Genomic DNA, 13769 nt, shown 5'->3' on the forward strand with positions numbered 1-13769 from the left:
TCAAATCTCCTGTTTAAGTTTGAAAGTCACCACAGGCCATATAGTAACCATGAATGGGGCTGGATTTCACTGGCGAGCATACCCGCTGAGCCTCTACTATGACATGGGAAACCCCACGAGAGATAGACATCCTCTGTGGTCTCGTTAAATATCAAATTCACTGGGGGAGAAACAACTGCGAGGTGTGAAACGGGAGTGGGCGCTTCAGATACATCTCTAGGACCAGCTGAGACGAGGGGAAAGTGAATGTGGATGGGTATCAATGGATATGAAAGAATGATTGTCAAATCTCCCCAAGGTGAATGTGTTATTCATGTAGGGATAAAGGGTCACCGGGTTTGTAACATTAACAAGGGTCAGCAAAATACCAACAGAAGGGGAACACGTAACGACAGTGAAACATTCGTCATTGTTGCGGCTAGTCTGGTGAATACATGGCTGTCCACAATACTATTCTTTCCACTGTCCTCTTGAAAGCTCTCAACACAAACAGCAGGACACTAAAAGGTCCTGGCTCTACCACCTAACCGGGTGACCTTAAGCAAAATCCTATATGTTGTTCTTTGTCAGTGTCCTCAGGTGTACAAGGGGGGTACGTCATAGCACTGCTGTGAAGAGGAAGTGAACTGATACAGGTGGACAGGCTGAAAACAATGGCCGGGCAAAGTGTCCTCCATCATGAGCCCCTGTAGTGGGGCCTGACACATCCACGACCCTGAGCAGAAGTTCTTACTGCCCCGCACCCAGCCTGGCTCCCCGTGGGCTCCGTGAATGCCCACCACGTCCCTCCCCTCACAGAAGTATCCATGTGCTACAGACCCGTCTCCTCTCATGATTACTTTTCACTCTTCACCGGGGATTTTCAGGCTAACAGAAAAGAAAACTGAAGGCCCATGCAAGCAAGCTTAAGTCTTTTATTTTGAAAGTGAGGTTTCCTTTGGGGCCCCTGGCTGGCTCAAATGGTTTAGCTCGGGACTCTTCATCTCAAGGTTGTAAATTTGAGCGAACCCAAGTTGGGTGCAGAGATTACTTAAACATAAAATCTTTAAAAAATAAAATAAAATAAAAAATAAGTACCCTGTTTCCTTTAGTTTTCCCTTCAGCAAGGCTGTTGATTTCCTTCCTGTTAGCTTGTATTTCTTTTCTTTTTTTTTATAATAATATTTTTTATTATGTTATTCACCATACAGTACTGTATGGTAGCTTCTATTTCTAAACTGACCCATGAGGAAAATCAAAGTCTAGGTCAAGACAATAGAATCTCTACTGCTAGTTTGGAAATGTAACCTGGTATCACAAAGACCTTTTCTCCTCGATACTTTAAAAATAATCCAAACTATCTACACTGCTTATTAAGTGTGAGGTTGGACTACGAGCAGGCATTGTAACAAGCACAGGCACATGTACCCATGGAATAAAACATTCCAATCACTGGCCTGGCTCACACTAATTTTCAAAAACATCCCCTCGCACTGGGGCCCCCTGGAATCACACAGAGGAAGGAGCCCTGCCCACAGCCAAGTCTCAGCACAGGACTGATTTCTCCCTCTTGATTTTCCTTAAGAAAGCAAGGGGATCTGTATCCTGAGAAGCAGTATCCCTGGACAGACAACTTCACTGTATTTTAGAGGAAAGCAACCATTCCCATTTTGTGGAGGAAGGACACATTCCCAAGACAATTACTCTGCTCTCTTGTTTTCCCTCTGAGGTCTCCCAAAATAGTTCACTTGAATGCTATCAATCTCTAGTGCTCTCTTAACCCGTCACCCACCACCTTTGTTGTGGGGAGCACACCAGTACTCCCTGAACCACTGCTTGGCTCAGAGTTGAGATCCTAAGAGGAAGGAGTCCTCATTGGGCTCAGAGTACAACCCTGGAAGGGATGGATCTGGTATAGGCTCACTAGGGAACCTTCTGGAACATTTGATCTCTCCTTTGATGGCGAGACTGAGGAAGGGCCTTGTGCTGAAGGAGGCACAGCACTGGAATCTACAACACACTTCCATTGGTATCTCTGACTGTCTACACCACGAGCCCTCGGTATGGCCTACAACACAATCCACTCACCACACAGGGCCTTGCTTGACCTTGATGACCCTGTCATCAACCGCTCACCTGCTGCTGGTGACTGGAGCCAACAAGGGCCTCAGCTTCGTGCTCCACCTGTGCCAGCAGTTCTCGGGGGACATGCTGCTCACGGTGAGGGACGAGGTGCAGGCTGTGTGGCCACTTCCACCTGCTAGACATCAACGCACAGCAGCTGCACCATATCCGACTCTCTGAGCAAGGAGTACGGGGGCCTGGACGTGCTGGTCAACAACGCAGGCATCGCCTTCAAGAGCAAGAACATGGGAACACTTAGGGTAGGTCCCCTCCCTTAGGGGACCCACCCAGGGTGGGTTGGGGATGATGCCTGGGCCGCTACTGTGGGACCCAAGCTCCTATGGGATCTAGAAGGGCCTTCCTAGGGAAGGAGGTCAGACTGGAGGCACAAGGAGAACAGAAGCCTCCGGGACTTGCACGCCTTTCCAGCCAGAGCCTCTTGGCATTGCCATGGATCAGATCATCGGGTAACTCACCAGATTTTGCAAGTTTCTCTCTGATTGGATGTGAGCCATTTGGTGAATGTTTAACTTATTTTGTAATAAACAACAAATTACAAACACAGATACCCAGAGTTCCCATTGTGCTCCCTTCCCTTGCCCTCACCCGATGGCGTCAACCAACAAAGCCACGCAGCGGCAATGCACCAGATAGATCACACTGGGACAATACCGTTCACTAACACAGACATTCCCGAGAATTCACCAGATGGTACATGCAAAACTATGTTGTTGTCACTACATGGAATCTTCCCTGATGGATACTGCTTATTAATCTATCCTCCTTCTCAAAATAAAATAAGACGAAATCAGAGAGGGAGAGAAGCCATAAGAGACTCTTAATTATAGATAACAAACTGAGGGTTGCTGGAGAGGAGGTGTGCGGGGGGATGGGGTAACTGGGTGAGGGGCATTAAGGAGGGCACTTGATGTGATGACGAATGGGTGTTATATGCGACTGATGATGAATCACGAACTCCACTTTGAAATTAATAACACACTACACGTAAATTAATTGAGTGTAACTAAAATACAATTTTAAAAAAATCTATTCTCCACCTCTAACAGCTGCTGATCCCACACCCCTTCACATTCCAGCAGAAGTGACCATGAAAACAAACTTCTTTGGTACCCGAGCTGTGTGCACAGAACTGCTGCCTCTAATGAAAGCCCAAGGTGAGCCTCATCAGGGGCCCAAGCTGTGGTGTTTCTGGAATGATCTGCCCCTGCCTCTCTGGCCTCATCTACAGACCCCTGGCCCCTCTCCCTGCTCAGCCACACCGGCCTGATTGCTGTGTCTCCACCTGGACAGGTGTCCCTCTGCCTCAGGACACTTACACTCGTCCTACAGTCAGCAGCGCCCTTTCTCTCCCTGGTCCTTCACTACTGCCTCTGCCTGACCCGTCAAGTCATCATTCAAATCTCTCCTCACAGAGGCCTTTTACTCACTCCATGCTACTCACAGGTGCAGAACCCTGATCATTCCTTCCTGGACCCTTTCTGTTCCCTCACTCTCTCTCCCACGGATTTTACTCACACTAGGTCACCTGCCTAGAACATTCCTAGACCTCCAGACACACATCCTTCTCTTCCTGCCACTCACGCTCCTCAGGATGTCTTCCCAGACCTGTCCAGCCTGGGGGAAGACCCCTCCTCATGGTCGCCAGGAGGCCTGCACACTCACATGTGGCCAGAGTTGCTGACAGCCACACACCAGTGGTACATTTCCACATGGATGGGGCACCTGTACTGCCCCCCACCCCGGGCTGTAATATTGGATGTCTCTTGTTGCATAACCCCCTGTTCATGCATTATCCTCATTCCTCCTCCTCCCACCTCCCTCTTCCACCTGACATCCCCATTCACCTTTCAAAGGGACATCAAGTTCAGCCTCTGAGCTGGTCTTGATTACCTGCAATGATACTAGTCGAAGGAGTGCCTTCCCTCCAGTCCACTCCCATTACTATAGGAAAAGGCTGCATAAATCTAGAATGAGTGGATTGTTTTAACCACAGCTATGTTCACTGTCATCCAGGTTTCCCAGGTGGGGGAAGAGACAATTCGCTCCATTATTCCCTTAGGAATTCCCACATAAGGACTTAAAGCTATAGTTATACAGTTTCTTCTTTCAAAATTATCCCTGCTTCCCATTTCCACAATTGCAGCCCTGGTCCTGGGACCACGGTAAGAGTGGGAAGAAAAGGAAGTTGAGATAATGTAGGGAAGAACTGTAAGGTCAAGTTAGCATCTTCCCCCACACCCTCTCCCCAGAATCCCCAGCGAAGCAGAGGAATCTGTCCAGTGGGATGGTCCCTTGGCACCCACCCCACTCATGCTGAGTGTGAATACGTGCAGTGAATGTGTCTAAGCCCCACGTACCTTTATCTCGTGTTTGAGACAACCGGGGATCCAGAGGCCTGTTCCAGTTCTCTGTGGAAACACTTGTCTTCAGAAGAGAACGTGTTGCTTGGCCTGCAGAAATGTAACACCTTAGTCCAAAAAGTTGCAGCATCTTCTGTTCTCATCCCGCTATACTGCTTGAATACTGGCATCTTCTTCTGGGTTTAACCAAAGCTTGGTCCATAATAGTTCCTTGACTCGTCCGGACCCATCTGGAGCCTCTCAAGCTACTACCTTCCACCCAACTTGCCAGCTCTGTGCAGGACCTTCCCCTTGGGCCATCTCTCCCATAACCATCTCCAGGCTTTGTCTCTTTTGCTGAGAAACACAAGAGTCATTAGCATTTTTTGCCTCACAGGGTGCACGAGTCCATGTCAACAATTACCCCAGCTCTGCATGCATTGCTCCAGCTCTCCCATTTCCACTCCTCTCACGGACTAGATGGCCACTTCATACAGGCACAACAGGATATCCACTTGCTGGTTCCACTCCCATTCCAGTCTTGTGAAGGGTTCTTCCGAGGGGCACTGACATGTCCAGCTTTAATCTGCCCCCTGAATTGCCCCACTGACTTCCATAAGGCCATGCCCCTACACAGATCTCTTTCAGTCCCCTGGTTTTCCACTGCCTCTCTCCATGACTGTATTCTCAGGCCATAACACACTCCCAAGTTCATAAAATCCCCATCATAGACTCATCACCATGCAAGTCAGACCAGGCTAATAATCTGTCCTTACCATCCTCAAATAGAATAGCAGCCTTCCAAACCAGATGGAACGGCCCTCCTTACACCATTCAGCTCTTTACTGGTCTGTACAGACCTGATTGTAGACGCCTCCCCACTGACCATAAGATCCTCAGGTGGTCCCAAAGGTGGCCTGAGGGAGAAAGAGGTCATCCACTCTTGAAAGTAGTGAATGTCTTCTTACATTCTCCTTAGCAGGTTCTTTACAGCGTTTCCATTTTCCCGCAGAACACCTGCTCAGTGCCTCCTGCTTAGAGTATTTCTCAGGCATCATCAGAGACTTTGTGGGTATGACAAGTTTCAAGACCATATCATAGTCGTCACTCACACAGACAGTCCTCGTTAACGCTCATAGCAAATTAATGAAGTCTCAAGTGGAAATTTTCTCCAACAACATCTTAGCAAAATTGCTATTCGTCATTCCTGTGTCTTTCTACATGACACTTTGTGTTGTATTTTAGGCAGACTGGTGAACGTGTCTAGCATGGTGAGTCTGAGAGCCCTTAAAAACTGCAGCCCAGAACTACAGCAGAAGTTTAGAAGCGAGACCATCACCAAGGAGGAGCTGGTGGGGCTCATGAACAAGTTCGTGGAAGACACAAAGAAAGGCGTGCACAGGAAAGAGGGCTGGCCTGACACCGCCTATGGAGTGACAAAAATTGGTGTCACCATCCTGTCCAGAATCCATACCAGGAACCTAGTGAGCAGAGGAGAGGGGACAAGATCCTTCTGAACGCCTGCTGCTCTGGGTGGGTGAGAACAGACATGGCAGGACCTAGAGCCACTAAAAGCCCAGAGGAAGGAGCGGAGACCCCTGTCTACTTGGCCCTTTTGCCCTCAGATGCTGAGGGGCCTCATGGGGAGTTTGTTATGGAGAAGAAAGTGGAAAAATGGTGAGCTTCATTCACGGATCTGTCCATGGATCCCTTATGATAGTCCCCTCCTTTGACCAAAAGGACTCTTCTACTGTCGATAATTTCCCTATCCTCAGAAAAAAAAATATATATATATAAAATATCCCTGCTGAGTATTCAATGTGAGGAGCCTACTAACTCAGGGAAGATTTTTTTTTTTCCGCTGTGATCAGGGACAAAATAAATAAAATCAGTGAAATAATGAACCCCGGAGATGAATAAATGTTCTCTATCCATGCCTATTTGTGCAGACTCTTTCTATGCTGAGCCAGCTGAGAAGTGCACTACACCTAATAAGACCAGGAGCAGTCGGAGTTTCACTCAAGGGTAAGCACACGTTACACAAGAGGCAGAGAGTAATATGTTTGGCTTCTCAGGCCACACGCTCCTGTCGATCTCCCCAGGTCTGCTGTTGTAGCAGGAAAGTAACCACAGACAGTATACAAACCAAGAGCAAGGTTGGACATGGCATGCAGCCCATTGTACAGGCCTCGAGTAGAGCATGGACGACACCATGAAGGGAAGACACCCCTGTGGTCTCTGATTATCAAACACACTGGGAAGAAAAACAATTACCAAGTGTGAAATGGCAGAGGGAACATAGACACATCCACAGGGCCCTCTGAGACAACGGAGAAAACTGACGATGGTCTGCGTGTGGTGATGAGTGCCCGGGAGTGAGGCTCAAGACCCCAGTGTGACGAGAAGATTCTTACCGCCCCATCCATGCCAGGCTCCCGGTGGGCCTGACTGAACGTCCACCGTATGCCTCCCTTCACAGGAATATGCATGTTGGAAAGGTGCCTCTTCTATACTGATTATTTTTCACTCTATGCCAGGGGTTTTCAGCCTCACCCAAATGAAAGGTGAGAGACCCTGGAAGCAAGGGTAGAGTCCTTATTTTTCAAGTTTTTCATGTGAAAAAGGCTGAAATATTCCTCCCTCTATTTTGCATTTAATCTTTTCTCTTTTTTTTTTTTTCTTACTTACATTTCTAAACTGACAAATGAGGACTATCGATGTCTACAAGAACACAAAGGATCTCCACTGCAAATTTGCAAAAATACTCTGAGGTCACATAGGTCTTTTTGCCTTATTTTAAAACAACACCTCATTATATAAAATACTTCCGAACTGTGACCTTCAACTAACCCATAAAGTAGGCACTTTAGGCCAATGGGATTATGTAATCATGAAATCCAACATTCCAATCAATACCTTGGCCCCCAGCGGCTTCATAAACATCCCCTCCCACCTGGAGATCCTCAGAATCACACAGAGCGAGAGCTCTGCCCACAGCCAAGTCTCAGCACAGGACTGATTCTCTGTTTCTCCTTCTTGAGTTTCTCCTACGAAAGGAAGGGGACCTGTATCCTCAGAAGCACTTTCCCCACGCCAGATATTTCACTGCACCTCGGAAGAACCCAATTCCCAGTCTGCACAGAAAGGACCATTCCCGAGACAATGTCTCCACTCCTTTTTCCCTTTTGTGGTTTTCCCAAAATTATTTTAGGTCAACTACCGTCAATCCCTAGCCCCCTTATCCCATCACCAACCACCTATCATTTCGCGAGCATTTCAGTCCAACCTGAGCCATTGTTTGCCTCAAAAGAGGGACCTTAAGAGGGTAGAGTCTCGGCCGGGTTCAAGGTGCAGCTGATGGAGGGACACAACTGGAACATTTGGCCCCTCCTACAATGGAGGGACTGAGGCGGGGCCTTGGGCACTGGGAGCCACAGTGCTGGATCCTAGAGCACAGGTGCACTGGCATCTCTGTCCTTGTCAGCCTCTGCACCGCCAGCCCTCCGTGGGGCCCACAGCACCATCTGCTCAGCACACAGGGCAGTGCTTGCGCTGCACACCGCCATGGCGTCAGCCTTCGGAGTGGCGCTGGTGACCGGGGCCAACAAGGGCATCGGCTTCGCCATCGTGCAGCAGCTGTGCCGGCAGTTCCCGGGGGACGTGGTGCTCACGGCGCGGGACGAGGCACGGGGCCGGGCAGCTGTGCAGCAGCTCCAGGCCGAGGGCCTGAGTCCCCGCTTCCACCAGCTGGACATCGACGACCTGCAGAGCATCCGGGTCCTGCGCAACTTCCTGCGCAAGGAGTACGGGGGTCTGGACGTGCTGGTCAACAACGCGGCCATCGTATTCAAGCGTAAGGACCCAGGAAGCCTTAGGGCTCGAGACCTCTCTCAGGGCACTTCCCGTGGGGGTTGGGCGTGGTCCCTGAATGCTGCTGGAGGGTCAGAGCTCCTAATGGGTCAAGAAGGGCCTCCCTAGGGACAGATGCTAGACTGCAGGCACAGGGAGAGAAGAAGCCTCTGGCGGTAGCAACCCTTTAACCCCAGAGCTCCGTGGCATTGCCGTGGATTAATCTCAGGGACCTGACGGAGATTTTTGCAAGATTAATTTGGTTTGGATCAGAGCATTTCAGTGAATGTTTAACCTATTTTGTAATAAACACAACTACAAACAGAGAGATACAGAAATCCCAACGGCACAGTCCGGTTAACCTCCTGAAATGATGCCAACTTGCCAAGCTACCTGGCATTAACAAACCACACACGTCACACTGGGAAATTACAGGTCACTAGCCCAGAGATTAATGACAATGCACCAGGTTGCACATCCAAGAACATGTAACTGTCACTCCTGGAATCCTCTCCCATGGCTACTATTCATTAATCTATTCTCCCCTCACCTAACAGCTGCTGATCCCACACCCCTTCATATTCAAGCAGAAGTGACCATGAAAACAAACTTCTTTGGTACCCGAGCTGTGTGCACAGAACTGCTGCCTCTAATGAAAGCCCAAGGTGAGCCTCATCAGGGGCCCAAGCTGTGGTGTTTCTGGCATGATCTGCCCCTGCCTCTCTGTCCCATCTACAGACTCCGACCCCTCTCCCTGCTCAGCCTCACCAGCCTGACTGCTGTGTCTCCACCTGGACAGGTGCCTCTCTGCCTCAGGACTCTTACACACTCGTCCTGAAGGCACCAGCGCCCTCTGAACCCCTGATCCCTCACAACTGGCTCTGTCCTTTCCTGTAGTCTTCATTTAAATCTCTCCTCAGAGAGGCCTTTACTGACTGCATGCCACTCACAGGGGAAATTCCCTGAGGATTCTTTGTCGACCCTTTCTCCTCTCTCTGCCTGTCTCCCAGGAATTTTATTCAGACTAGTGGACTCCTCCCTCTCCAAACTTCTCAGGCCCCCCTAACATCGGTCACCTGCCTAAAACATTCCCAGAGTTCCAGACACACATCGTTCTCTTCCTGCTTCTCCTTCTCCTCAGGGTGCCCTCTACCACCTCCCCAAATCACACCCCTCCAGCCCCAACTTACACCGCCATCTAAACATCTACACTACCTAATGACACTCACCATTACCCAAAATCACCCTCATCACAGACCCCACCATCCCACTCACCATGAATAATAAGGTCACCATGTCCAGCACTTGATTAGGGACCAGGTCCTAGGAGATGCCCTATGGGCTTTATCCCCACGCCTCTCCTCCATCCCAGCTCTACAACACACACTCGCCTTTCATTTCTGTATCCTTGCCACCCTCCTAGACACGTGGCTTCTTCAGTCCCTTCCTCTTGGGGCATTCTCTCTGCTTTCTGAGAGCTCACTTACTCTCAAAAGTCCTTCAGGAGCAAAGCCCAAGCCCTGGGCATCACCTGTAGGCATCTCTGTCATCAGAACTGCCAAACTCCAGGCCCATCCGCTCCCTTCCCCTTCTATACTCTGCACAAAACACACTCCCAAATTCCTTGCTTGTCAACTACTATAATACTTCCCCACGAGAACGTGATGCGGGGAACCACCACCCTTTTACTACACTCATTAAGACAAGCTGATGATTTTAGAAAGATTAAGATCTCTAGCATGAACCGACGACATGCAGGGACTTGACTCTCTGTCCTGTCCCGGATTCCTCTACTGTCCTTGAAATTTCTATGACTTCTTCGAACACTGACTTCACTGGCATCCAAAGGACAGCTCTCAGATGTCACCGACTCCTTCACTCACCACAACACTTGAGTGGGATGGATTCCTTGTGCCACCACCACACATCCTACAGGTATTCCCTTAGGAGGCAAAAATGACTTCTGGCCGAGAAATTTTCCTCACTGACTGAACAGTGTTGGTCCATGCTGTGTGTTGGCCTTGGACCAGAAAGAGGAGTGAGTGGTCTCCTGCATTTGCTAAGGCAGGTTCTCATCAAACAATTCATCTTGCCTCAGGGAAACTAGACTTCCTGGACATGGAAATGCAGGTTGTCTTCTCAGTGGGAAAGCAGGGTTTTCTTGCCTTTTGACATAGGAGAGTTCTTCCATTACTTGAGGGGATGGCAGCCACTGCGGCCATGTTACCAGGACTTTCCCTCTTTGGGGAGACTATCTGGGAGAAATCATAACTAGCACAACAAAAACCAATACCGTCCCTACTCTACCATACTTCACAACCTAAGACACAAAGACTGTCCTGAATGACTTCGCCAGTTCTCTGTGGGGGCAGAACACATTCCAAGGCCCGTGTTTGCTCTGGTTTTTGGCATGGAAGGAGAAAACAAGACAACTGTGAGCCTAAGGACAATGAGGGATAGCAGATGTTGATTCTTCATTAAATCGTTCTTCAAAATAGAGTTTTACTGAATTAATTGAGCCACAAAAAAAAAAAAAGGCAAGAATCTACAACCACCAGGTGCCCCCCACTGTCTTCACCAGGCAGTCAGTATCTCGGCCATGTATGTCCTTTCCCACATTCCATGGCATTCCCCCCATTCCCCTAAATTCATATTCTCGAATTAAAGGATACACTCTCTAAAGTGATAAACACTTCTCCTTCTATTTCTCTTTAAATTAAAGTTTGCATTTCTTTTGAAAAAGATATTAAGAAAATAGAAACTCATTTCAATATAAAAACTGTAAACAATTACTCATTTCAATATAAATACATTGTTATAAATAAGAACTATACTTTCAAAAAGACTTAGTGAGAACTCTGTCAATGTTTACACTTTTAACAGCTTTATTGAGATACAGTTCACATATCGGAAGCTTCCCCCATCAGGTATCCAACTCCGCGGAGTTTAGTAATGGACAGAGTTATGCAACCACCACTGCTTCTAGATTAGCACACTGTCCAGTGCCCAGGGAGATCCGGTGCCCTTAGCTACCAGCCCTCTGTTCCCCCATCCCCCTGCCCCAAGCAACCACCAATCTACACTCTCTCCCTCCATTTCCTTTTCCGGACATCCCATGTATGGAGCATCACACCATGAGCGGTCTTTTGTGACTGGCTTTTTAATTTTGAATAACGCTCTTAGGGGTCATCCATGTTTTAGCACCAACATCATTTCTCTTAATAGCATCCATTTAACAGATTCGTTTTCCAAAGCTCCTTTCCATGACCATACTGCCAGGACATTACTCACTCCTTCTGAGCCAATAACAACCCCAAAAGGAGAAAACCCTTGCAGTTCAGCCCACTGAGGAGACTTGTTTTTCCTACTGAGAGCACGGTGACAGTCTACCAGACCCGATGCAGTCTGCTCAACTTCAAGAGGCCCTCAGTTAAGTGATCAGCTCTTTGTGGTTCCGTAGACACCTATTTATACAACACTGCCCGAGTGGCCACAAGATCTCCATGTGGTCCCAAAGGGGGCTTATGAGGAAAAGCGGCTCTCTACTCATGACGTCAGGGAGTGCCTCCTATCACTCTGCTTAGCACGTTCCTGTATAAGGCACGATCTTCTCTTTATGGAACAGCTGGTCACTGCCCAGACCGATTGAGATCATTTGTCTCACATCCTCTGAGACATTATGGGTAAGACAAGGTTCAAGACTGTATCATGTCTGTCACTTACAGAGGAGGTCTTCACTAACACTCAGCCAACTGGGAATTTGTCCCAAATGGACAAATACTAGCAGTTTTGGTATTCATCATCCTAGTGCATGCCATGCTACATGACTCTCTCTGTTGCATTTTAGGCAGAGTGGTGAATATGTCTAGCATAATAACCCTCATAGCCCTTAAGAAGTGCAGCCCAGACCTGCAGCAGAAGTTTATAAGCAAGACCATCACAGAGGAGGAGCTGGTGGGGCTCATGAACAAGTTTGTGGAAGACACAAAGAAAGGAGTACAGCAGAAGGAGGGCTGGCCTGATATACAACTAGTCCCATATGCAGTGTCCAAGATGGGTGTCACGGTCCTGTCCAGAATCCATGCCAGGAACCTGAGTGAGCAGAGGAGAGGGGACAAGATCCTCCTGAATGCCTGTTGCCCTGGGTGGGTGAGAACAGACATGGGTGGATCAACAGCCATCAAAAGCCCAGAAGAAGGAGCAGAGACCCCTGTCTACTTGGCTCTTTTGCCCTCGGATGCTGAGAGGCCTCATGGAGACTTTCTTATGGAGAAGAAAGTTGAACAATGGGGACCCTTCTGTCAGTTACCTTCCTGGGCCCATTTTGATCCCATCATCATCTGACCAAAACAACTCTTATTGTCAATAATATCCTTACATAAAGAATGAAAGAAAGAAAGAAAGAAAGAAAGAAAGAAAGAAAGAAAGAAAGAAAGAAAGAAAGAAAGAAGAAAGAAAGAAAGAAGGGGAGGGGAGGGGAGGGGAGGGCGGAAGAGGGGAGGAAGGAAGGAAGGAAGGAAGGAAGGAAGGAAGGAAGGAAGGAAGGAAGAAAGAAAGGAGAGAAAAGAAAAGAAAAAGAATCACTATCCCTATGGAGTAATCACATTGAATTGCCAACAAATTCTTTGAAGTCACCTCTAATTTCTTCTCTAATATAGAATAAAAGTGCAATTGATGACATAATGAATGGAAATGTCCTCCACTGTCAATAATATCCCTATCCACAGAAAAAAAGAAAGTGTAAAATATCCCTGCTGAATATTCAATTTGAGGAGCCTACTAACTCAGGGGAGGTTTTTCTTATTTCCTCTGTGATACAGGGACAGAATAAATGAAATCAGTGAAATAATGAACCCCGGGGATGAATAAATGTTCTCTATCCATGCCTATTTGTGCAGACTCTTTCTATGCTGAGCCAGCTGAGAAGTGCACTACACCTAATAAGACCAGGAGCAGTCGGAGTTTCACTCAAGGGTAAGCACACGTTACACAAGAGGCAGAGAGTAATATGTTTGGCTTCTCAGGCCACACGCTCCTGTCGATCTCCCCAGGTCTGCTGTTGTAGCACGAAAGTAACCACAGACAGTATACAAACCAAGAGCAAGGTCGGGCGTGGCTTACAGCCCATTGTACCAGCCTCGAATAGAGCATGGTCGACACCATGAAGGGAAGACACCCCTGTGGTCTCTGATTATCAAACGCACTGGGAAAAAAAACAATTACCAAGTGTGAAATGGCAGAGGGAACATAGACACATCCACAGGGCCCTCTGAGACAACGGAGAAAACTGAGTATGGATTGCGTATGGTGATGAGTGCCTGGGAGTGAGGCCCAAGACCCCAGTGTGACGAGAAGATTCTTACCGCCCCATCCACGCCAGGCTCCCGGTGGGCCTGACTGAACGTCCACCGCATGCCTCCCTTCACAGGAATATGCATGTTGGAAAGGTGCCTCTTC

At 48.2% G+C, this 13769-nt stretch overlaps 2 protein-coding genes across 2 annotated transcripts; both read left to right on the forward strand.

The window, feature by feature from the left end:
- Positions 1-2091: 2091 nt before the first annotated feature.
- Positions 2092-5980, forward strand: LOC123784436 (carbonyl reductase [NADPH] 1-like). Its single transcript, XM_087861872.1, has 5 exons — positions 2092-2199; positions 2244-2340; positions 3201-3278; positions 5476-5535; positions 5709-5980. The coding sequence occupies exons 1-5, from the start codon at positions 2092-2094 to the stop codon at positions 5978-5980; spliced, it is 615 nt and encodes a 204-aa protein (XP_087717998.1).
- A 1914-nt stretch (positions 5981-7894) lies between these two features.
- LOC123784385 (carbonyl reductase [NADPH] 1-like) lies at positions 7895-12779 on the forward strand. Its single transcript, XM_045785708.2, has 3 exons — positions 7895-8316; positions 8870-8977; positions 12160-12779. The coding sequence occupies exons 1-3, from the start codon at positions 8028-8030 to the stop codon at positions 12654-12656; spliced, it is 894 nt and encodes a 297-aa protein (XP_045641664.2). The 5' UTR covers positions 7895-8027; the 3' UTR covers positions 12657-12779.
- Positions 12780-13769: the final 990 nt, after the last annotated feature.

The sequence above is a fragment of the Ursus americanus genome, chromosome 4 (genome assembly GCF_024610735.1).
Source record: "Ursus americanus isolate L20-20 chromosome 4, mUrsAme1.1.p, whole genome shotgun sequence".
NCBI classification, from domain to species: Eukaryota; Metazoa; Chordata; class Mammalia; order Carnivora; family Ursidae; genus Ursus; species Ursus americanus.

Coding starts and splice junctions, on each gene's coding strand:
- LOC123784436 (XM_087861872.1), top strand. CDS start 2,092: ATGACCCTGTCATCAACCGCTCACCTGCTGCTGGTGACTGGAGCCAAC. Junction 3,279..5,475: donor GCCTCTAATGAAAGCCCAAG/GTGAGCCTCATC, acceptor ATTTTCCCGCAG/AACACCTGCTCAGTGCCTCC. Junction 5,536..5,708: donor CATCATCAGAGACTTTGTGG/GTATGACAAGTT, acceptor GTTGTATTTTAG/GCAGACTGGTGAACGTGTCT.
- LOC123784385 (XM_045785708.2), top strand. CDS start 8,028: ATGGCGTCAGCCTTCGGAGTGGCGCTGGTGACCGGGGCCAACAAGGGC. Junction 8,317..8,869: donor CGCGGCCATCGTATTCAAGC/GTAAGGACCCAG, acceptor CTCACCTAACAG/CTGCTGATCCCACACCCCTT. Junction 8,978..12,159: donor GCCTCTAATGAAAGCCCAAG/GTGAGCCTCATC, acceptor GTTGCATTTTAG/GCAGAGTGGTGAATATGTCT.